Here is a 25,117-nt window from a genome sequence, read left to right on the forward strand (position 1 = left end):
AACGCACATTAAGATTTACTGCATGTTGTCGCTCTAAGAATGGTGCTCTCACAAAACGCATGAAGAAATGCGTTCCAAACTTTCCCCCAAACTGAAAATATCTGCTATTTTGAAGACGATTCCAGCAAAGAATGTCACAAATCATTTAAAGAAATACATACATTTTGCTGAGCTGAAATAATAAACAGCATTCTGATGTAAGTGTTGCTATTTTCAAGATGTGTGAGGGTTGAGTGGAAAACAGTGGCGACGGCATCCTCTGTGGTTCTTTTGGCTCTGTATGCAAACTGGTCCAGGCTGGCTGGGGTGTTGGTTTTGATGTTTCCAAAGCTCTTGATCAGCATGGGGGTGAGTGTCAAAGGGCGGTAGTCGAGTTCAAACATTAGACCATCATAACTCAAATGTCAATGAACATCTTTAAAGCTTGTTCAGGTTCAGAGAGGATTCATGCTGATTACATCCTTCAGAACATTATTCCGGTCCATCATCATCTGCATTGTGCAGTTTTTGTTTTTGTTCCTCTTATGCTTCTACTGAAATCTGTATGACTAAGAAAGGGAGGGACCAAATCAGTAGATACTTTTTATAGTTTCAACTCTCCAACAGGGTATACTAAGTAATCACGTATCTTCCCTTGTGAACTTTATTTGCTTGGATCAGTTATATTAGAGATAATAGTGCCTATATTCATCTATTGCATAGTTATATATAATATAAAGACAACCCCTTAATTACATCCTAAAACAGGAAAGATCTAAGTCAGATCCTCTTTTTGTTCTTTCATTAGCAATGAAACTCAAATTCAGGGGAATTCTGCTCACTTTGGCAGTTGTGTTTGCTGTAACATGAACATCGTACGTAGATGATCTAACCAGTGTCATCAAGTTCCTCTTGCATTAATGTTCCAGTGTTTTGCATCCATATCCAGTTTGGAACTGCCATATCCCCTTTGTGTGCTCTAGTGTATGCAGTGTCACATATATCTATTGCATTATAGTAGTATAGTGTGTCATTGTATTTACCAAAAACACATGTGCTGAGCTAACACACAGTATTTCATTAAATCTCTGTAAAACACAAAGTACAAACATTCATATAGAAAAGGTTTGGTAGTACGAATGCAGTTAAGAAACCATTTACAATAATAACCAGATGGGAGGGTCTGTTTTGGCTAATGCAGAGACTCGAAACCTGAGAAATCAAGGTATTTCACCACACTGAAAACATCCTGAAGTTCCAATATTACCATAAAGCACTTTTGCTCATTGATGCAACATTGCCTCCAATTAACAAATACAAATGTTGCCTCAAAGTTCCCATTAAGTCCAATGCAACCCGAGCTCCTATGCTTTTATTTCATTTTTGTTTGTGCAAACATAAAATTACCAAAACAATTAATATGCAGTCAACTTTTGGTTCCCCTCTTGGTCTGAGGCCCCGGGGCTGTTGCCCACCTCGCCTGGTTGGTATAAACATTGGCCTTAACGTAGATATAGAAATGATATAATAGAGGAACAGCCTTAAGAAGTAGCAGATGTGGGCCGGCGGTTGAGTTGATGGACTAACTAAGTACATATAGATGATCAAAGCAGCAAGTTGGCCTTTTTATCAATAGAAATATTACTTTAATTTCTCATTTTTATGAATAATTAATGAATTTTAAATCCCAAATTGTTTCCCACAGGACCAAAACAGCACTTTTTTTGTATTCCGTGCTCAGAGTGCGCTCTATACCTTTTCAGATAAAAGTCTCTTGAGTGCATGATGTGAGCACTGGCTTCTCTTTAAGCTCTGTACTCCCACTTTCCCCCAGGTGTGCTCTTGTGCACTTTAGTGTCTGATCTTAAAAACCCCGACTTGTTCAATGTCGGCGCCGCCAAGTCACATTCCTCTGAAATCACTTGAGTATTGAAGGTTTGCACTTAACAATGTGATGGCTGAAGAGGTTAAAATGGAGTCTGACGTTGAACTTTTGTTCAGTCTGCAGTTCACCGTGAACACTGCTAGATGGCAATCACGCAGCATCTATAACGAGAGGAACGCCGAGTCCTTTGAAAAGGGATGGAGAGGACTGTTCTGTGCTTTTCCCACCACACACAATAATATATGACCCTCACTTTGAACAGAAATTGCTTGAGGGCCTCTATGGACAAGGAAGTATGTGTTTGGACTTGAGTTTGCCTGTATGAAATACATAAGTATGAATTACTGTGGGGTATGGAAAGTATTTATCATCTAATGGCTTTTTAATTGTCTCAGCATGAATGGATCAGTATCACCCTGAAGTCCATTAAAACTTTCTCATATTTTTGGAAGCAAAAGTTTTGGATTCTCATCTCATATGTTACCTTCCAGTGCAGATTCATATCATTTTTGGCTTCATGCACTAAAATGCACACCATAACTGACCCTATACCTAAACAGGACTACGACTTTGTTCACACCGCAAGCCTTGGTGCTCAATTCTGATTTATTGTGCTGAACTGAACTGCATTCGCAAAAGTCAAAAACATAGATCATCGTAGGAAAGTAAACATGAAGGCCACTGAAGTCAGCGTTTATGGTTTCATACGTCCAGCGAATTCCTGAGCAGATGATAAGGAGGATGAAGATAAATAAAAATCAGATGTGGGCCTGCAGTGTGAACGTCCTCTATAGAGCCTGCAGCCATGCTATTGGCTCTGTGAGACTGCATAGGCACAGTGGTGCTTTGAGGTAAACGTTGACGTTAGCGTGCTAACATGCTCACAATCACGATACGAACATGCTAATGTTTAGAGGGTCTAATGCTGGACATGTTCACCATCTTAGTTTAGTGCGTTAGCATGATAACATTTGCAAATTAGCACTAAACTCAAAGTACAGCTGAGGCTGAGGGGAATGTGTTAGTGTTGCAGGTATGCCGCCATAAACCAAAGTATTGAACAAATTGTAATTGTGTATTGATGATGACGCCAGATGAAAAGTTAGAGGATCACCAAAGCCGACAGGAGTCGTCAGATTAAGTCCATTAATGGGGGTACAAAATGACATCGATCCATCCAATAGTTGTTGACCTATTTCTCTCTGAACCAAAGTGGTGGACTGACCAGCTAGCTAGCATGGCTTTAAAACAGTATTTTTGGAACGCCTGTTATGCAATAAAGGGCAGTTACAGAGAAAGTGCACAAAGCAGTACAGCTCTGTCAAGGCCGGAGTCTTGCTTGGGTTCTTTTATACCTGACCTTATCCGTCATGTTGTGTTATAGTTTCTTGTTCATTTTAGTGTGGCAGTCCTCTCCTCACGTTGCTTTCCCTCCAGATTCTGCTCTCAGTTTCTCGTACTGCTGACCAGCTGGTTTCTCCCATTTGTGCCTTTCTCTCAGGCCACCGTGTTCCTGTCTCTTCCTCTCTCTCTCTCTCCCCTCCTTTGGCGCTTTGTCTTCTTCTACTTCTTCTTCCAATGGACAGAGAGCTCCAGAAGAGAGGAGAGGAATTGTATCTCTGCTCAGCTTGCCACGGGCACTCTTCAATATTTAATCAAGAGTGCATTTGTTTGAAGAGAGCTCTGAATATGTGTGTGAGTGAGTGATAAAGAGAGATGTCTGACCATGTGTGTGTGGATACTGTATTTGTATGCAGGAGAGATGCAGCAGAAAGTGTGTATGTTTGCGTGTGCGGTGACATTTTTAGGATGAAAGGCTTTCTCCAGCCCTTTGGTAATTGGTTTACTATCTCTCTCTCTCTCTCTCTCTCTCTCTCTCGGCTTCGGCCCTCTTGTTCCTCTCGCACTTTCTTTCCCCGTCTCCTCCTTTACTCCACTTCCCCTCCCCCTATAATCCATTCTTCTCCCTGTGCATCATCATGTAACCTCCGTGTACTGTATAGTATAGTATGTGAGCACAGCTATGTAGGCCTCATTCATTCAAACGCTGTACTTTCAGGTCTATTTGATTTTGCTGTGTGTGCACATGTGGCTGTACATGCATGTGTGTGTGTGTTGAATCGGCAACGGGTCTCCGTGGTCCCCAGAGACCGCAGAGCAGCATATTTCATCATCCTCCAGACTTGGCACAAGAAAGCCCAAAGTCCCCTCCTCTTCTTTTGCTTCTTCAGCAATTCAGAAAACCACTGAGTGTTTTCCTTCTTTTCTTCTTTCACTTTCAGGCGTCTGCTGGTGCTCTAAGTCTAAACAAAAATACTGCTGCTTTCTTCAGATTTACTGGAGTTTTATTAAAGTTACTTGTCATATACTAACTCCTAGCTGAAGTGCGTTGAAAATGAGCTTCTGGACTTCTCTGGAGAAAGAATGACGATTATCTTTACTTCTTCTCAGTCTAGACACAATTTGACACATGTGAACTGTGCGACGACAATTCCACAAATTATATTAAAGGATGTGCAATGGCTTGGTTTATTTTAGTGCATGCAAAACCTTCAGTGGCATTTTTGGCAGCACTTGCCTCAACACTAATATGTCCCCAGTCACAGCTGACCGTAGCTTCACGGCTTCTTCTTCAGCGCTGTCCGTCAAAGCTGTCTGAACGATGATCTGAAACGAACCGATGGGCTTTCTGTTCTCAGTAATTGGGTTTAGTTTGTCTTTTATAACTTTGGTACATTATGGCATACATGAGGCCTGGCCAGATATTAGGGATCATGAACAGGGGGACAACATTTTCTAAATTGGGCCCCTCATCCACAACAACTCCAGGTTGTTCATATGACACCAGTATTTTCCCTCTAGAATTAAAACTGAGCCCACTACAGCAGGATTCATTTGTGTGCCTTGCTCCTCACCTTCGCCCGTCATACGTCTTCATTGCCTCTCTGCTCCTTTCCTTTTCTTGTTCCTGGAGCCGATCCCATAATACAGCAGCTGCCGCTGACATGCTTTTCTATACGTTTTTGGGAAAGACTGCATGGCAACAAAAAATGTATCTGATTGAACGTCTGAAGCTCAATAAACTATTATGAGTCTTGGTTTAAAGGGTAAGCATTGTGTCACACATGCAGCTATCTGAATCAGAAAAATATATATCAGTGACAACAGCTTTGTTGTGTTGAACACCAGACTGCAACAAAGTGGCCACAGGCAGAGTTGAAGAGTCTGTGGAGAGTGAAACTCGGTGCATCTTTACTTGCATGCATACTGTATGGACTTTCAGATTTTGTCAGTGTGTAATGTCAGCATCAGCATGAGAAATGTGACACTGACAACCAAAGTATGGAGAGCAATGGAGACAGTGAGAAAAAGTCGTCATTGCGTATCTCCGTTATTATGCACATAACTGTTTTTATTAACATATTTGTGTCTGAATTTAGCAAAACAACTTGCATTTAGCATGTCGATGGATGAAGTGTTACAGTTCGCTTTTGATCTAAACAAAAATAAAGAGTTTTTCCTCACATATGAGTGTGTGTGTGTGTTATTCAGACGCTAAACAGCACGCTGGCCCGTTCCATCCGACAGCTATGTTGTTGGTATAATCGGAGTCCCTGAAAGGGGCCAATTATCCCAGATTACAAATCCTATCAGGAAAGCAGACTCGACGTCTCAGTGATACAATCGAACCCACTGCACTCACGCTGAACTCTGCTCACATTTATGTCATCTGGAGCCTCTTGGATCTACAGAATTCAAATTAATTATCTTTCAGACCATCTCTTCATTTCTAATCTGTAATCAAATTGAATGCACTTTCTTCAACTTCCCAAGAGAGCGGAGTTATTTTTCAAGCCATAGTGAACTCGTTATTATTAATCCCATGACTCCTTCGCTGCTGCAAAACGCATGGTTTTGATTTGCGTGTTGCATGAAAAAGAGCTTGTGCACCCTTTTTAATAATGTTGGATACAGATTTTTTTATTTTTTTATTGATGATGTGGTACATTTAAAAACAAATGGTTACATTATTGGCTACAGGCGTTAACTTTTCCGGTCAGGTTAAAACATAGGAGGCACACACTGGGGCTTGCTTAAACCTCCACTATGACCAGCATGTTATGCAAACACACACTGCCTCTGACAAAGGAAGCGGAAAGAGGACTTTTAGCATTTTGAAAATGTGTAGGGTGGGGAACCACATGGGAGACATGGTGTCTCACCTTCAACACCTCACAGGGTGGAGGGTGGAGACTCTCACGTTTCAGCTCACCTCCTTTCTGCCTCAGGTTAAACTCCGATGAACAAAGCTCCAGGCTCCACCTAATTCTCACAGTCGGTGTAAAATACAGCTCCAAACCTGGGACACAGGCTTTGCCATTTAGCACATACATCCCCCCCCCCCACACACACAGACATACACACTGTGGCTGCTCTTTGTTTACTTTTGGAAATTTGAGCCAGGTAATGTGGTGATGTAGCCCTCCCAAGTGCCTTAATTGTCTCCCTCCCCCCCTATATTTAGAAGTGTTTTGAGTTCACAACGTGTGACATAGATAAACATTAAAATAATACTAAATGTCGACTGCACCAGTAGGCTACAACAGTTTACATGTGATGGTTTGAAACGCATCCCGCGCTTTTCTTTCATCGGAATGGTCAGAGAATTAAAAGGTGGAAGTGATGCAATTTTTCTACCTGTGACCCTCCTCCACACACACACACACACACACACATCAACCTGGTAGTAGTCGCCTACTGAGGACTACGACGCGTGAGCCTTTGGGTGGAGCAGCAACGTCGCGTGCTGCGGAATACATTCAGTGGGTCGTTAGAGCTGCGCGCGGTTTGGTTGCAGATGCAGGTCGCTGCGTGCGAGCGCGAGGCGGAATATGGCGAACGAGCGCGGGCGGCGGTGCGCCTCGTGAGGATACTGTAGACACCCGGTTGCGGTGGCAGGCGGCGGCTCGAGAACGGACCGGAGACGGAAAGGAGCCATGGAGGACTCGGAGCCCGCAGAGGACGGCTTGCTCGCGGGCTTGCGATGGAACCGGAGCACACGGGACCAGGCGCAGCTGAAACACAAGATACGGGATCTGCCAGGGCTGCTCAAGCACGGGCTGCACCTGCGGAAGAAGAGCGTGAGTATTTCTCAGCGACCGCTGACCGACTGTCCGTCCTTCCGTGTGCGTTGTGTTTGATGGACATTAGCAGCGGCTGACGGGTTTTTACCTTTGCAACCGCGAGTTTCCCCGACACCGCTCCGTGCCGCGAGGCTGTTTCGTAACCCCGTCACGACTCAGGTGGTTTCATTTTGTTACGAGCATTACTGTCGCAGAGGCTGTGTGTGTGTGTGTGTGTGTGTATGTGCGCGCGTGTGTGCTCGCGTGCTACATCCATAATAACTAGATTTGCTGTTGGACACCATACCTTCACACTCCGGTAGTCAAGGCAACACTACCCCCCCCCCCCCCCCCCCCCCCCCCCCCACACACACACACACACACACACACAACACACGCACTAAACAATGCACAATCTCTGAATCTGTTTTTTTAATTTAAATTAGGCTATATTTTGTTTAGAAATATGTGAAAACGGTGAAATACCTTCAAATGTCTTAGTCATACAAATCGTTTCAGCTCTATTCTGTAATAAAACTATTTAATGAATCAACAAAATAAATCCTCTCATGGGTTCTCTGGTTGTGTTTTGTGATGACTGGTCTAGTAAGCAGTAAATGAGTGTGACTCGGTGTGCCCTGATGTGGAACGAACACACCTGACAAGCCTAATATCTGCTGGCAGTGTCGTCTCTGCTCATCTTCATCATCGTCATCGTCTGTGGCAGCCAGGAGAAAAATGTGTCCCTGATTGCCTCTGTGGGAATCGGGGACAGAGTGCCAACACTTCCCGTCCCACTGGTGCCAGAAATGTGCTAAATATATGCAACATTTGTGATGAAAAGCCACTTTGGGCGGAGGAGATGAGCAGTTCATGTCGTGTCGTACAATTTGTTATTTTAAGTGACGTTTAAAGGAGTTACATTTTGAGGCTGCTCAGTGTTCCTGTTACCTGTTTAATACGATTAGCACGTTAACATTAGGTAATCCTATAATCAACTGCAGAACGGAATATGCAAATATGAGACCAGACAGACAACATTACAATGAAACCACAAGGAATAGTTTACGATTGACTATTGCAAAAATATGAAGTTACACCAACCACGTACAGAGCTGGATCCCACTCGAAATAGCCGAAAGAAGGGAACACAGTAGAACGTGGAGTTTTCCTTCTTGTGTCTTCATCTAACTTGGTGTGTGTGTGTGTGTGTGTGTGTGTGTGTGTATGTGTGTGTGTGTGTGTGATGAGGCATGGGTAAGTAGTGTAAAGGTATGGCTGTTCTGTGCAGACTGGTTCTCTCCAGTTGGCTATGGTTCACCACACGCACTCAGACAGAAACACGCTTGTTTTTGTATGCATGTATACGTTCTCCGAAAAGATGTGAGAGAGGAACAGCCACGGACTGTTTTTGTGCTGCACTGAGAATTGGAAACGGTAAACAGTATCTCAAATCACAGCATCTCTTCCAGAGGTGGACACCTGCACACCTGTTTACCTGGTTTGTTGTTCCCTGCAGAATATTGGGCTTTTGTTTGTTTTTATTCTAATACTCGGGGAGCTCGGTAAAAGTGCAAAACATCCGACACAAGCAAGTTTTCACATTACCTCGTGCGCTTCTTTGATGTTCGCCGACAGCCTATATGACGTGAAACTGTTGTGTTGCACAGAGCCATCTGTTGCCTGTGGTTCCAGCCTGCAGCACTGGATCCTGTCTCACATTCCTCTCTGTTGTGACTTGCTCTGGCCTTCATCATTTATTGGCTGAGATTGAGATATTTGCATGAAGGAAATTACCTTTTTGACTTTCAGTACACTTCCCAGGGTGCTCTGTACAGTAGCCGCGCAGTAGAAGTTGACACCATGGGAGAACGTGGCTAGTTTTCTTCCTTTTAGCTCCACAGCTCAGCCAGGTGTCGGCTTTGAGAGCCACCTAATAGTCAAGCCAAAAGTCACTTATGGATGGATACATATGTGCTGTGGACTTCACGTCAGAGTACATCATACTAGTAGAAGCTGGCCAGCAGAACGGCTGGCTGGGCCGGAGAGACGGATGCTGACGGGCCAATCTCAAGCTCCGGACCAGTTTCACTGCAGACTCTTAGTCCTGCTTGGATTTTTGTTGCTGACACCATAACAGAAGAAAAACCAGTGTGTACGCCAGCGTGGGACACGAAACTTTCCTCACATATAACGTTGCCATCAGAAAACAGCTGACCAGTAAGGCTTTCTCCACCCTGACACTGTGTGTGTGTGTGTGTGTGTGTGTGTGTGTGTGTGTGTGTGTGTGTTGTGTAGCTGTTGCAATTTAATGTGTTTGCATTTAGATTGCACGCAAAGAAATGAGTCATGTTGGAGGTGAAGAAGGTGGAATTACGCAACGGCATATTTTTCACAAATACCCTTAAAAAACAGTTGAATCTTGGTGCCTCCTCAGTGTAATCAGGCCATTGTGTTTGAGAATGCAGCTTCTTTGTCTTTCTTGCTTTCATTTTTGGATTTATGGCGGACTACAAACTGGAAATTGTATTGCTGCCTCCAGATGATATCAGATTTTTTGTACGTGTTTTGTAAAATGACACTTACTGTGACCATTATTTGTGAATTTACGGCTTGTTGTGGATTAAAACGTAGACTAACGTTACTTTGACACACAAGCACTGTACAGTTTGCAGCTCAAAACATATCATTTAGGCTGTAAAATGAGATTATTACAGTCATAATGTAAACTCGAAGACTTTATGAACGCTGTCTTGGAGGGTAGTTGAAGATATTCCTCTGAAGATTATCGCATTTCTGCATTATACATTCAGCAAAACAGTGGCTTGTGATGCGTTTTTAAAAAAAATGTCTGCCAGCAATATTTCACATCCGTAACTGCATTATACATCGAGATAAGAAAGATGAAAGGGCGAGTGAGGGGTGGAGAGAGAGAGAGATGTTCAACACACATAGAAGCACTGTATCTGACTGAAAGGATTAGCACAGAGACAAGTATGCTCATACTGCTTCCAAACTTTATTAACAACTTAAAATAAGTTAAGAACAGACTTTAATTGGATGAAATATGCACAATAAAGCAATTAATTTTACGCGGGATTAGCAAATGCTGATAATACATGAAGGAAAACAAAAGAACAAAGACATTTTTGGGGGGGGTTTGCAGTTTTTCAAACATTTTAGGGATTAAAATAAGTTACAGTATCATTATAATAGCTAATAACAGTCCAAAACCCCCAAATATCCAGTTTCTTAACCAGCAGATATTCACAGTTGAGATGCTGACACTGTACACATTCATTTTCCGTTGATTGATAACTCCTGAAATGAGTCTGTTATCAACAATACACAGATCACTGACGTGTTGGTAAGCCAAAGGTCATGCGTGCTGGCAGATAGGTGTGGTCTGGCAGGTGGGTTTCTGTGTGTGTTTGTCTATTTATGTGTGTGTGTCCATTGAGCCGTGGCTGCTTTGATGTCTCCATTTTGATTTCCCTGTATGACGAATCTGTCTAGGAGTCGACAGGAGATTGGTGTGAATGAATACAAAGTGTGTGAGTGTGTGAGTGTGTGTGTTTGTGTGTGTGTGTGTGTGAGAGAACGCTTGCAAGCATACCGTGCTACAGCTCTTCACTGCTCAGCAATCTAATCTGAGAGTAATCCATTTCTTGCAGATAATGACCTCACTCTCTGCTGCGCTCTCTCTCTCTCTCTCTCTCTCTCTCTCTCTCTCTCTCTCGGCACACTTTGAAGTCATCACACAGATAAGCATGTCAGCGTGTGTGCGCGCTCTCATTTATAGCTCTCGTGCCTCCTTCATTCATCTCCTCTTCTCTTTCAGGCCTCCGGTGCACTGACAGCAGTATATGCCCGTTGATGGAGGAGAGCATGCTTGTGAGAAAACTTAAGGCCCCAGACAAAGAGACTCACAGGAAGATGGCCAGCAGACATGTCTCTCGTCGTGTGATACAGTATGAATGAGAACTCCTCTGGAGACGGTGTGTGTGAGTGTGCCGAGACGCGCGTTTTGTTTTTATGAGGAGAGAGTCGATGGCGGAGAAAACAAAGACCTCTCGAGAGAACTGTGTTCAACAGACCGGGAGACAAAGAGATGGAGAGATAAGATAGAGCGACCGAGACAAAAGAGAGAAAAGAAGGAGCGGGACGGAGATAGCGAGAGTCAGAAACAATTTATTTAGTCTGCGTACTCGGCTGGCTGGTGTGCTCTACTTAACCTCCAGTCCAAACAGCGCCTGTCGTCACACGCGCACACAAACGCCGAAAAAAAAAAAAGCTCTCATCTTTACTGATATCTCGGAGGACGTCCACCCCGAGCTGGCGTGTTTTTTTCACAGCCCAAAAACTCTGCTCTTCTGAAAATGTTCTCCAGCGTGGATTAATCTAAAACTCCAGCCGTGCGTTTTATTGCAAATAGGGAAAATAAATGTGCTTTTGGACTTTCTGTCACCCCCAGCGTTTTCTGTGATCTCTCATTTGAAGTGATGATATTAGTGCTGCAGCTGATGATTACTTCCTAGAGATGTGCCGATTCGGATATGGCTCTGTTACTGACTTAAATAGCTGGATCGGGTTGTTGGATCCCATTATTGTTGATGAATAACAATTCAGTACATTTGCATTGATGTATTTATTTGTTTACAATTTGTTTTACAATATTAGGAAAGCAATGTTTGAGTCACAAGCTAATGTTGCCTTACACATAAAAGTATAAACCCAATCACTTCCACACAATGCTTAATAATACAGCGTATTAATTAAACAATTCATTAAGTGTTGGATTGGTACTTTGTGTCGGCCGATACCAAAAGCACAGGTGTCGCTATCAGGACTGAAAAAGTTGGATCGGTGCATCCCTAATATTTTCTTTGTTGGTTAAGTCACAGATGATTTAAAAATAGAATTATTTGTTTTATAAAATATAAGAACGTAGTAAAAAATTCCCATATTAATTTCCTTAAACCCAAGATGGCATTTTGACATTGCTCGTTTCGTCCGACCGACAATCCAAATAATTGTTGGTAGGTGGATGTTGTTACCTTTGGACGGAGCCACGCTTACTTAGTTTTTATGCTAAGCTAAGCTAACCGGCTGCTTGCTGTAGCGTTGTATATTTGAATGCACACATATGAGAGTGATATAGATTTTCTGCTCCAACTTTCTGCAGAAATGTGTATTCCTGTAATGACGAGTGTTGTAGGTGAGCTGTGATACAGCTACTTGCTTCGAATGCAGTTTGTGTGCATGTGTGTGTCCTCGCTTGCCATTATGTGTGTATGTATGTGTGTGTGTGTGTGTGTGTGTGAGTCCCAGATAGTGTCATCGCTCTAATGAGGATCACACACACCACTTTGCATCTCTCTCATCATCCATCTCATTTTCCTGTTACTCAAAGACATGCGTCGTTCCTCTCCCTCTCCGTCTCTGTCTCACTCACTTTTTTTTCTCTTTTTCACGATTACAATTAAAATGATTTCACTGGCTCATCGCTCTCCCGCTCCATCCGCCATGCTCATATCCCCCGTCATGTCTTCATTCATACACTGTTGTGATTGGTTCAGCCTCCCTCTCTTCTCTCTCTCCTCTTGCACGTTAACTTATTTATATTTCCTCATCCACATCCATCCTCCGCAGTTGCTTAGGTGCTTTTCATTTGTTCCATCATGTGATCTCTCTGTATCGCACCATTCGTCATCGGGCGAAGGACGGCAGAGATTTCTAGCTTCTAGGTTCACTGACTGAGCTCACAGACCTGTTGCACTCCTATTGCAGGAGGTTCTTGCTTTGGCAAATTAATAGCTCTGCATTGCAATAAGAAACAGAAAATAGCTTGCATCCAAGCTGTTCCTTAATGTTTATTTAAAAGAGCGTTCCCTCTAGCTTTGGTGCAGCTTTTGTCGGAGTTACCTGAATAAAGTGTATCCTGTTGAGTTGAGTTTTGCTCCGATTACATTAATTAATTACTCATATTAGATTTTTTTCTTGCGGTGCTTTTGTTGCAGTAAGTAGTAATAGTTAAGATTCATTTTGGTCTCACCAGACCATCGAAACGTCTTCCGCTATGTTTTACCGTTATTTGCTCGATAGCTATATTATTGAGGATCGCTGTACCACATGTTTTTTTCCCCATTCCACCTGTTCAGTGTCTTTCAACTGATTGGCACTTTTCAAAAGCACTTTCACAGATTTATTTTAAATATGACATGTCACAGGTGTACATAGCACAATGAATGAATTCCATGTAGCTGCTGTCGTGCGTAATGGCTCACTGTTACACTGTCATGGCTCACTGGGGCACTTGAATAGAACAGAGACACCATTAATGGTATTAGCACCTGTGTCTTTTCTACTACTGACGAGTGAGAACGTGTGTGAAAAAGGCAAGCAGTTGACTAGCCAGCTATTGGAAACTGCAGATACGGGTGTATTGAACCCAAACTCCCTTGTCACACCGTGGTTACACATAAACAATCTCTCCATTCAACCAGTGGTAACTCAGCTGTACCAGTGTAAAGGTGGTAAATATTCATGCAACAGTCATTCTTTGCTTTGTGTTGATTTAATTTAGATTGTTCGCTTTGACTTCAAAGAGTCTTTGTCCGTTGATCAGTGTCATAAACGCTCTTTAAGCCACAGTGATTCATTGTTGTAAAACAATAAAACGGTTCAGGGAGGTCAATGTCTTTTGGACACTGTGAAGTTTTCCCTGCGTCATATTTAGGGTTCCTTTCATCTAAAAGCTTTTAATCTTTGAGATATCTTTTAAGTACTGTGGTTAAATACTATTAAAATATTACATTTTGGCTGCATATCAACAGTAAAAACACAATACAGATGTATTTTTGAAGCTGGTGCAACATCATTACTTTATGATAATGGAACGTGTGATTCAGTACTAAATATTCTGTCTCAGTACAGCACACTTCACTAACAGTAACCTGAACACTGTGACATTGAGAATTGTGAAAAGCTTAATAATCAATTCAGTCATTTCACATTCATGTTGTATTTGAGTTAAACAGTTACAATCAATTTGAATCTGTTTTACGACAGTAAGTGTGTCACCATGGTGTCATCACGGTCATCTAGCTCCTCTGGCAGTAGCACCGTGATAATCCAGAGAGATTACGACTTCATTTCCTGTTGGGGGAAGTAGAGGTGGAGTGATGACGCCCGGGGCAAAGACTGCAGCATGACAGTAGAAGAGATATATATATTATGCTGACTGTTATATTGTGACAGTCGAAGTGACAATCGCACAGGAATTTAATTTATATCTGTTGATTTGATGAGTGTTTGAGTGAAGGTCAGATTATCATCAAACACTTTAAATTTGGCAAAGTGTAATGCAGTGAAGTGTGAGTGTTTGAGCAATCGTTGTTGCTGCTGGTGGTTCAAACAAAACCTGACGAATGGTAAAACTGGTCTTTCTCATCTCACAGTCTTGTTGGTTCAGTGTATTTACTGTGTGTGCGTGTGTGTGTGTGTGTCTCATTGTGTGTTGGCTCTGACAGCTTGTGTGTATTGTGTTTCAACAGCAATCACCTGACACTATCCCCGGACCGAGCACTGGACCTACAGTACACAAGGTAAGGAAACACACACACACACACACACACACACACACACGGGTGATGTCATCCTTTTAGTTTTGCAATGAAGCAAAGGTGTGTTTGTTTAACCCCAATACAGGTGACATCAGTGGTGATATTACCTTGGGGTTTTTTCCTAGCTAGTTTCACCAACTACACACACACACACACACACACACACACACACACACACACACACACACACACACACACACATTCTCAGGGAGAGTCTTAATTTGACATGCATCAATATAATGCGGTTAAGCAAATATCTGGTACTGCAACTCTGAAGCCTTGGGGCTTAAATATCTCACTGGAGTACATTTCTCTTTGAACATGGAAAACATTTGCTTTTGAATTAAAACGTTTTTAAAGCTTGGATGCTGCTTATTTATGTGCACTGCAGTCCAAAACAATCTTTGTGTCTGCTTGGTAGTTTGTTCCTCAGCACTGTTGTATTCTTATCGGTTGTATTTCACTAGATTTTATATCTTGCCTCAATGAAAATGTTTATATCGTGATATTACACAGAGCAGTGTGACGCTGGTAAAACGCCTTGCCCATGAGCACCTGTCCAGCAAGCTTATTGCACAGTTAACAATTAAATTAATTAAATTGTAAATTGTGTCTGTCCAGTACTGCAGTGCGCATAGACTGCGATACTCTGAATATGACGATGACTAATCAGCACCTGAACATAACTTAATTGTTCCCTGTTGAGTTTTTGAAGACAAACCCAGTTGTTATGTTTACAGTCAATGTTTCAACACAGTGTCTCTTGGCACATTATGTAACAAACCGTCAGGAAAAGTGCAAAACCATCTGCAAAAATGTGTATTGTGTTAACTATGTGCTTTATGGGTTGCAGGTGCTTCCTTTTGCATGTGCCAAACAAAAATAGAGAACCACCCTACGATATTACCAGGGGACCCCGTGTCATTTAGAAATTACCCCCCACGTCTATATTTTTGCATAGGGACGAGCAATTTTTGTATTGTACTCAAATTTACTGACATTATCATTCGTGCAAATGTTGATCTCCATGCTGTGGAGCAAGATCAGCCCCCTGAGTTTGCACCCAAAATGCTGTTTTTAAACTTATATATATAATTGCCTCCATAATTCTCGACAGGGAAAGTGGCAAAAAGGCGCAGAGTAAACAAAAAGCGAGCACAAGATGCTGATTTTGCATTTATCACATGACCTCTGTCTTTGGCGAAATACGGTACGATAATTTGAGGGGGAATTTCTATTGACAAATTCTGGACATCGGCAGATTCGCATGAGACTACGATCACTGACGACCTCCACAAACTACTAAAGGTCCCCATGGAATACTAGTCCCGTTGTAATACATGTGACCATTTATGACATGCCCTACCATCCTAATATAAATGTTATATAAGAATATGATTTTCAGTGCAGTCATCTGCAAGCTCTGCTTCCACGAGGGAGTCTCTGAACATAACGTGCACGGAGCCTCGTCTGTCACATGTAACCGTGAATATGAATGAAACAGAACAAGCGGCCCATGTAAACAGCTTAATTTAAATACGGTACCGTAGCGTCAATAGCGAGATTCTTGCAGGGCGTGTAGACAAAGTCGGTGTTTAAATCCTCAGGGGGAAAGAGATGGAGCTGTCCTTGCGAGCGCGTCAATGACAGCATGTAGCCACACGAGATCTCTGCAGTCTCACGTCCATGTGCAAAATCATGTTGGGATGCATTTGTACATTTTTTGGTGTTCAGATTTTAATACAAATGCTTCTCTGTGTGTGTCAGTCATGTTCCCAGAGTTTTCCATGTGCTGGTCGGGCTGTGAGGAATGCCTTCCTCTCTCATGGACCATACCCGGCTAAAGACAAGATACACCTGGCCAGAATCATACGGTAAACCTGTCTCTGTGTTTGTGTGTCGGTCTGTGTGCAGAGATCAATCGATGTGTCTGGCTAAGCATGTGCACACTGACTCACCAGTCACTGTTGAGCCCTGTTCCGATTGGCCAGTCCAGTTGTTTATGCAGTAAGACGAGCAAAGCGTGACGTAGACGTTTTATAGCAGAGCACATGATGCTCCGGGAATACATGCACTCTCATGCAATATAGTGCACATACAATGAATACAGATGCATGCAAGGATCATGTGAACATCTGGACACAAATATAAATAGGTACTCTTAACAGTCATCGAAGGTACACCCACACAAACACACACACACGCGCACATACACAAGGAGTTTATCCTTGGGGGAAGCAGACGGAAAGTATTCAATGTATTCGGAGGAAAAGGCTTAGAGAGAACTAATGAATAATCAATGGATATTGATTAAATAAGAAAAGACAAGCTTTGTGCAGAGGGAAGAACTGTGTGTGTGTGTGTGTGTGTGTGTGTGTGTGTGTATGTTTATCATAACACTGTGCTTGTGTGCTGAAAATGTGTGTGTGTGTGTGTGTGTGTGTGTGTGTGTGTGTGTGTGTGTGTGTGTGTGTGTGTGTGTGTGTGTGTGTGTGTGTGTGTGTGTGTGTGTGTGTGTGTGTGTGTGTGTGTGTGTGTGTGTGTGTGTGTATTTTAACAGGCGCAGCTACGTGGGCGTGGAGCTGGTGCAGTGGCTGTGTGAGCAGTGTGTGTACGTGCGCTGCCGGACCACTGCTGTGCGCGTCTGGCAGGTGCTGCTGGAGCTGGGAGTCCTGCTGTCTGGTAACAACACAACTACACACAAACACACACACACACATTCGCAAACACGCTAACACGACTAGAGGTTGCAGTGCGCTTCAAAATGTATAGTCACCTTCCAGTGACATCGGCCACAATCTACACACGCTGTAAAAAGACAAACGATGAACCAGTTGACCGGGTAATTTCAGGCACGATAAAGAGATTCACTGCTTCATTCACCTGCTTAACTTTCCATAAGGTACTTTAAATGTATCCAAGCGCCCCAATAATACCCCTAAACATCCTCTTTCATTATTCACCAAACACCATGTTAACAGCTAATATTTACACACTAAAGCTTGTAATATACTGAATCTACTATCACTGTGGATATGATCCGTATGTCTGTATTCAATAGAGCTGATAACGAAGAAAATTAATTGTGTTTATATTATTAATTTTACGTTTACCCTGTGTTGTGTTGAAGGTACACTCAGTATGCTATGGATGACACATTATATTTCTTTAAAGAATGAAGACTACAACTTGAAGACTTGAAGTTATTTGATTTGAATGTGAATGGTATATACTTACTTCTTGATAAACTGTACAAATATACACAAACAATACCACTCGTGCATCATTCTTCACTTATTGTGATGAAGAGTGAAGAAATGTCACTGTAATAATCTTTTTATATACCTTCATCAGGTATTATTATAGGATGAACACCACATTTGTTAAAGTATTCACACATTATCACTGTGAAAATGATAATAGGAATGTAGGAAGCTGCTACTTCTCACTTTGTTTTTCTGTCTCTATTCTTTCTCCAGTGGACCAGCGGGTGATGTTTTCAGATTCCAACTCTTATTACCAGTTCAGCTTTGAGGAGTGTGACTCCGCCTCCTGTGACTTTCGCTCCAATGAGGGGGAGTGGTCAGAGGCTGTTAGGCTCCTCCTTCAACTCGCCCCGTACATCCAGTTTCGCTCTGGAGGCGGGGCCAACAGCCCGTAAGTGTCCAATAAAATCTCATTGCAAGTTATGGATGGTAGGGTGCTGAAGTTTGAATCAACACTTAGTTTTGATTAAATAATCCTCAACTACTAGCGTACACTAATATGAATATTTATATAAGTATTAGTTAGAATGTTGAGCATAGTTGCTGGTGAACGTGACTCAGTTGTAACACACTGGACGATCTCCATTGGAAGCTAGTTGCTCTGATAACATATCAAAGTGGAAGTGACAGCGTTCCCATTTCGATATATGATTGAGGTCATTTGTCCGTCTGATGTTTCAACATGAGAAGTGACAAGTCGCAGGGTTTGATTTGGTGGAAGTGTGGGCGAGCACGCTCGCAAGTGCATTTCTGTTCATAATGTACGCTCACACATACACACTCTCTCCAAAGATCATCCCCAAATCCCAGCTCGAAACTTAATCTCTATTCAGTGTTTTAAATCCTAAATATAATGCACAAAATCTGACTCATGATGTGATACACACACACACACACTCACACACACGCAGAGTGGTGTCAGCTAGGGTTCCCAGCTTTTTTGCTCCTGTGTGTGGGATTCCTGCTGAGGCTGCCACTGAACTCAATCTGTCACTATATATATATATATATATGGAGAGCATGTGTGTCAACTTCAAAAAGCGTATTTGTAGACACCAGGGAGAGAGCAGGACAGCGAGGGGAATTGAATGTCATGCTTGCTAATATGAATCTCATGTAACATTCTGTATGTACCTCTATGTTACTTTCTATATAGTGCAAGCCATGCATAGTTAGTGGCACTCCAACCAAGTGTTTCCACAGCGTGCAGAGGAATGGGTGGAAGACATGGTGGCTATTTGCATTTTAGGTCCCCCCCCCCCCCCCCCCCCCCCCTGGCTTTTACCTGTAGTTCTCTGGTGTGACAGCAGAAAGCTGAACAACAGACCAGAATTTAATTTACAAACCTGAGGAGTCTGCATAAATGTATCATGTTGTGTTTTTCATGTATTCTTAGTCATATGAAGGGATGTACAAATATTTTGTAGGTATTTACTCAAAGCGACATCCGAAAAAAGTGCTGTTTTGTCATTTTCTTAGATTAGACACAGATGATATTATGCATTCAACATTCTCACTCATCTGTCACTTTGACCCCGCTGCTGTCTGTCTCTCTCTTTGACTGAGGCACCATTTCTCTGCAGGCATCCTCTCGTCTCCCCCCCGCTCTTTGTCTCTCGCTCTCTTGTTGGCGTAAAGGAGAATAGTTGTATCTGTGGGGGGGAAACACCAGATGTATTCCACTGGCTGCTTCCAAGAGACTTTACGATGCATTGGTTAACACAATAACCTGTTGGTTAACGCTGAGTCTTGATTCCTGTTGTTGAAATTGTAAAAAAGGAGACAAAAGGACCAGAGGGCTCATATAATGCAGTAATTTAAATAAAATCCTGGCAGTGTGCACCGTCTAAACCTGCCCAGGCGAACAACTGTTTGTTCAACCACCTGAAAGCAAAGCTTCAGGCTGAGCTAATAATGAAATGAAACATTTTAACCAATGCTTTTAGAAATGCCTCAGATACGGTGTATGTTTTATGTCTAGTCAGAGTTCTCAACCTCTCGTTAACAAACTTAAAATCAGGAGAAATACACAATTTTTGAAGTTGCTGCGTCACGATTTCAAATGGAGCCGTGTGTAACTGATGCTCATGCTGCTCATGAACTTTGGCTCCCTGTCTCTTGCTGTAGTTTAATCTAATGAGGCAAGCATTACATTGATACTGATGACTTGATAGGGCAACATAGCTGACTGTTAGGCCTCCTGCCGGTGATTTCTACATTAGTGAAGTCTAACAACAACGCGCTACTAATTAAATGGGTTATCTCCTCTGCATCGTGTGTAGAAGATGTTCCTGTGTGAGTGTCATTATTCAGTTTGTGTCAACACTGCCAGCGTGTCTCAACGGACTGCTGTGTCTGAAGAATAGAATTGTGCTACCAGCAGGCACAATGTGGTCATTAAAGTTGATTAGTTTATTGTTCATTGTTCCCTGCTAGAGTCTCATGGTCTTCTAAATCTTGAAAGTTATCTGTTATTTTAACTGAGAGTCTCATATATAGTATAAAAAACTGTCTGTCTCTCTCTCTCTCTCTCTCTCTCCCCCCTCCCCCTCCCCCTCCCTGTCTCCATCTGAATGCAATTCTGTTTCAATCTACTGAGCTTTACTGGCAAGAACGTCTCTCTGTCTACTTGTCTCTCTTCCTCTGTGTCTCACATTACAGTAAGGGCAAAACTTGCATATATAGTGCTTTTTAGAAGAGCTGTGTAAGGAGAGGGCATTACAGTTATGAAAAGATGTCCTGCACACTGGCCCCTGCAGCAAAAGTCCCCACATTTGTTCATTTAAAGTTAAATCCATGTCAAGTTTAGATTGTCAGAGCGTGAACTGATTACTATCTAGCACACTAAACTTAAGGCACTGATTTCAATCCTTTTCTGTACAGTATATCAGTTGCACACAACTTCTGTATTCACACAAAACACAAGGGAGGGACACAGTATAATGTAATCCAATACAAGTGCCCTGTAACAAAAACGTTGAAAGCAATATGTTCAGAGTATATTGGGAATGTCTAATATCTGCCACCCTGTATAAAACAATTATTACTACAACAACAACTTGAACTACAGTGTCGGCTTTGCAAATACACATTTTCTGGCAGCGCTGTTACTGAATATTTGATGCACAAATCTTTGTACTTTGTCCCCCACACTAACGCCGCCCCACTGCATATGATATAGCAATTAGGTTGCCCGTTTTCCTGCATTTGAAATACTTGCATAAGCTTTCAATTCGGATCACAACAACATGTGCATTTGCAGTAGATGGTTTAGAGTGTGTGCTTGCATTTTTCTTGCTTCAGGAATCTAGTTAAACAATAGGTTGGTTTAAATGGGATCTGTTCTGGTAAATCACAGAACACGACTCCAACCAGCAGCCTTCTGTAGGCACTGATCACAATAATTCTCTTTCAATGCTGTTCTGCGCTGCTTAATGATTGGTGACACACCTCCCACTGTGCCTCTCCTCCAGCTCTGGTACATTCAGGCTCATGGTGAGTCACCAAATTGCTAAACGAACGGCGGCCAAAGAAACCTAATGACCCAGATGAGAATAACTGTAGCATGATGAGTAATAGACTTTGTCCATCTCACGACCCACTAATGGACAACAAAAGATAAAAAATCACCCAGCATTAAATTGCATTGACAACTTGATAATTTGCCCTCTGTGAGATGTTTGCGCATCAGTCCTGAGATTGGAGTCGTTTTCATCCTGAAAGGAAAGCACAAGCAGCCAACCGCTTTTATTGTGACAGTAAAAATCTGTTATTTTCACACTCCTTTAAGGCATCTATTGGTGTACCTGCCTCCGTCTCTCTCTGTCCGTGTCAGAGCCGATAGCTGAAGTGTCAGGCTGTGGGCTACATGTTATCACCATCTCCCCCGCTTCTGCATCTATCATTCTCTGATCAGATTACAGTGAAAACTCACATACGCACACACACACACACACACACACAGTCCGCAGTGCTTCATCTTCTTTCCTTCACAACTATTACTAGTGCCACTGGGATCTGTTGATAAAATCCAAATTGTATGCAAATTGATGTGTGTGCATGCTTGAGAAATAGTGTGTGTGTGTTGTGTGGGGGTGAGGCAGTGTGTGGGAGACCAATCCAAACAGTGGTTTTGTAAGAGAACATATTAGATGAGGGGCCCTCCGGGTGCAGTCTGCCGCTGTTGAAGACAAACTGTAGAACCTTGTATTATTGCTGTGGGAATAACGCAGAGTTTACCCCAAAACAACCACCTGTTTATACAACGCACACACACACAGATGAAGTCATACACAAATGTATTCACAGATACTCGGGCTTGAAAAAACAAAAATCCTCGACACAAGTTACATATCGACATGCATTCTGAACACATGCACGCACAGCCGGCGTTGACACACACACACACACACACACACACACACACACACAACCTCACTAACATCAATAGAAGGGTGTGTCCGGGAGCTATTTTAAATGAAGCCACATGAAAGAGAGAAGGGGGTTGCAGAGAAAGATGCGCCATACAAAGACATGTGAGCAGTGAAGAACTAGAAAGACATGGGGAAAATAAAGCAGGCAGACACCACTCTGCCGAATAGCAATGTATTCACACAGAAAATACACTCATCTGCCGTATATTTATCATGTTTAAAGCTGCACCAATAGATCTGTTCATTATGCTTCAATTAATTACATAAAATGTTAGAAAATCGCATTTCCCGAGAACCAAATTTACGTTTTTTTGTCAGACTAATGGTTCGAAACACAAAAATATTCAGTTTTATAACAATGTAAATTGGAGAAAAACAGCAAATCTTCACATTTTGATAAGTTGGAACCATGTAGACGTATTAAATGATGTAAACAGGTAATTTAAGTTTGAATATTTAACTAAATGTTTCAGGTCTAATTATGTTGCATTACATTAAAGATGCTCAGTACAAGATTGAACAACAATTTATCGACATATATCTGCCTAATCTTGTTTTAATTAACTTTGCGATCAGATTTACGACTGGTTTGGTCTCTTGTTTGATGCAAAGTGTTTTTCCACAAAGGGTGGAAATAGAAAAGTGGCTTCTCTCCATTTAAGTCAATTTGACTGCAGACTCAGGTAACGACATCCAGCTGATAAATAGACGTTTGTAGGCTGTAGTTCTTTTCTAGGTATACCAGGGGGCAGCGTAGAGAGGACCAAAGCCCTGCAGGAAACCTATTTCTCTGGAGAGTGTTTGATCAGAATAATGCACATGTCAGTAAAGCTGTGTGTGTGTGTGTGTGTGTCTATCCAAGGTCAGAGGAGGACTCTGAAGGCAACAGGGACATCTGCAGTGAGATTCTCCAGATGAAAGCTCTTGAGAGGCTCACTTCTACGGTCAGTGTGTTCATGTGTGTCTGAAGATTGGTCGATACAGCATCATATTGCTGTTTAATTGATCATTTATAGTTTTTACATCTCTGCATATTGTCATTTGACACCTTTTTTTTTTCTCCCCAACAGGTACAAAGTGAGTTGGCTGCTGCTCTCGCCCGAAAGACTCGCAAAGCTTGTAAGTATACATTTAGGCCGAGTGTGTCTGCTTTCATAAGAAGTTGTTGTTGGTGTGTTTTTCATCAGGAGAACGTGGAGTGACAATGAAGCATAATCAGTGTGAATATCTGTCATAAATAACTTGATCTCTTCGTGGTTGGTTGCAGTGTCAGAGCAGGACTCTGAGACGACGGAGACGAGCCAACAGGAACCTCAGACACCCAGCGAGGAGAGCAGCCCGGTAATACACGCACACGCACACACACACACACGCACGCACACACACACACACACACACACACACACATAGAAACACACTCCAATTTACCACATACTAAATAACGTCTTCATAATTTAATTTTGCCCACAACACTGATCCTTCAGTTAATTTTCAATCCAATCCCATATTTAGATTTTCCTGGGTAATCTGGACAGTGCATAATCTCTTTAGGCCTACAATAGAGTTAGTAAAGCTAATCCAATTTAGCACAGAGATATTAAGTAAGTATTAAATGAAGCTTATAGTTTGGTACAATAACAGTGGAGATAGTAATGTTTGGGATTGTTAAAGGGATAGTTCGGGTCTTTTGAGGTGGGGTTTTATGAGGTACTTATCCGTAGTCGGTGTATTACTACAGCAGACGCCGGCAGTCGGCACCCCTCCAGTTTGGAGAAGCAGATCCAAGTACCGGCACAGCAGCAGAGCAATGAACTGTTGTGGGAAGGGACGTCAGCAAAATGTATTTTAACCACCTAAAACAAAGGCCAACCTAAAAAGAATCCATACCAGGTTTAAGTGTACACTATATTTAGAAGAGCTGGTTTGCCTTGCCTTGAAACAGCTATACAGTCTATGTTTCCCACGGGGAACTGAAACTTTCATCTATGCTTTCACCAAAGCCACCAGACTCCACTGGATAAAAAACCATAACTTTACAAATTGCTATTTTTTTTTTTTTCAAGTGTGTCTGGTGGCTTTGGCGAGAGCATTAACGAACGGCTCCAGTTCCCCATCGTAAACGGCAGTCTCATGGCAGAGTGAAGTAAAATATTCTAATTATAGCGACCATTTAAAGCGGTATTGATTGTTTTAGGTGGGCCTTTCTTTCAGGTGGCTGAAACACGTTATTCTTCTGTTCCCAGTGGACAGCTGCACATTGCTTTGCTCATGTAACTCCTGTCTGCTTCTCCAAGTTGAGGGCGTGCCGACCGTCATCTATAATGCACTGACTATGGATAAGTCCCTCCTACAACTGCACTTCAAACAACCTGAACTATCCCTTTTAATGCAGAAAGATTTGGACAACCTCTCCTCAGACGCAGCATAACACAGTGTGCTTGCTTGTTGCAGTACTGTGCGTTTGGAAGAGGTTGTGTTTTAATGGGGCACAGTGAAGCCTTTTGACAGCCAACATAACCAGATTGCTGTAAACAAAGGACTGGAAAAGGATCAGACTCAATGTGACCGACACATCTCATCTCCAACACAGATTGGCTTGGGGACATCCTTAATAACGGATCATAATTGGCTTGTTCTGACTACCGTGCTCTCTGGTAAAGGTCACTGAGTGCACGTGTGTGCCTCCATGAGGTGGCTGAATGTAGAAAATGGGGTCAGAACGGAGTGCAGAGGAAGGCCTGTTTGCTCTCTGGTCCCATCTCTTTACAGCGGAAACCTCTTTTTCTCCATTAATAATTCATTCTCT

General features: G+C 42.4%; 1 protein-coding gene across 1 annotated transcript in view; it reads left to right on the forward strand.

Annotated features, from left to right (window-relative positions):
- The first annotated feature begins 6,861 nt into the window (after positions 1–6,861).
- rapgef5a (Rap guanine nucleotide exchange factor (GEF) 5a) overlaps positions 6,862–25,117 on the forward strand; it is a 38,666-nt gene continuing 20,410 nt past the window's right edge. Inside the window, exons 1-8 of the mRNA XM_076106235.1 lie at positions 6,862–7,005; positions 14,544–14,594; positions 16,380–16,486; positions 17,173–17,294; positions 18,092–18,269; positions 23,174–23,255; positions 23,382–23,430; positions 23,579–23,652. Coding sequence (XP_075962350.1) covers positions 6,862–7,005; positions 14,544–14,594; positions 16,380–16,486; positions 17,173–17,294; positions 18,092–18,269; positions 23,174–23,255; positions 23,382–23,430; positions 23,579–23,652 — 807 coding nt within the window. The remainder of the gene's footprint in view (positions 7,006–14,543; positions 14,595–16,379; positions 16,487–17,172; positions 17,295–18,091; positions 18,270–23,173; positions 23,256–23,381; positions 23,431–23,578; positions 23,653–25,117) is intronic.

This window comes from Anarhichas minor, unplaced genomic scaffold, assembly GCF_050575085.1.
Source record: "Anarhichas minor isolate MPS153535 unplaced genomic scaffold, ASM5057508v1 ptg000033l, whole genome shotgun sequence".
Lineage (NCBI taxonomy): Eukaryota > Metazoa > Chordata > Actinopteri > Perciformes > Anarhichadidae > Anarhichas > Anarhichas minor.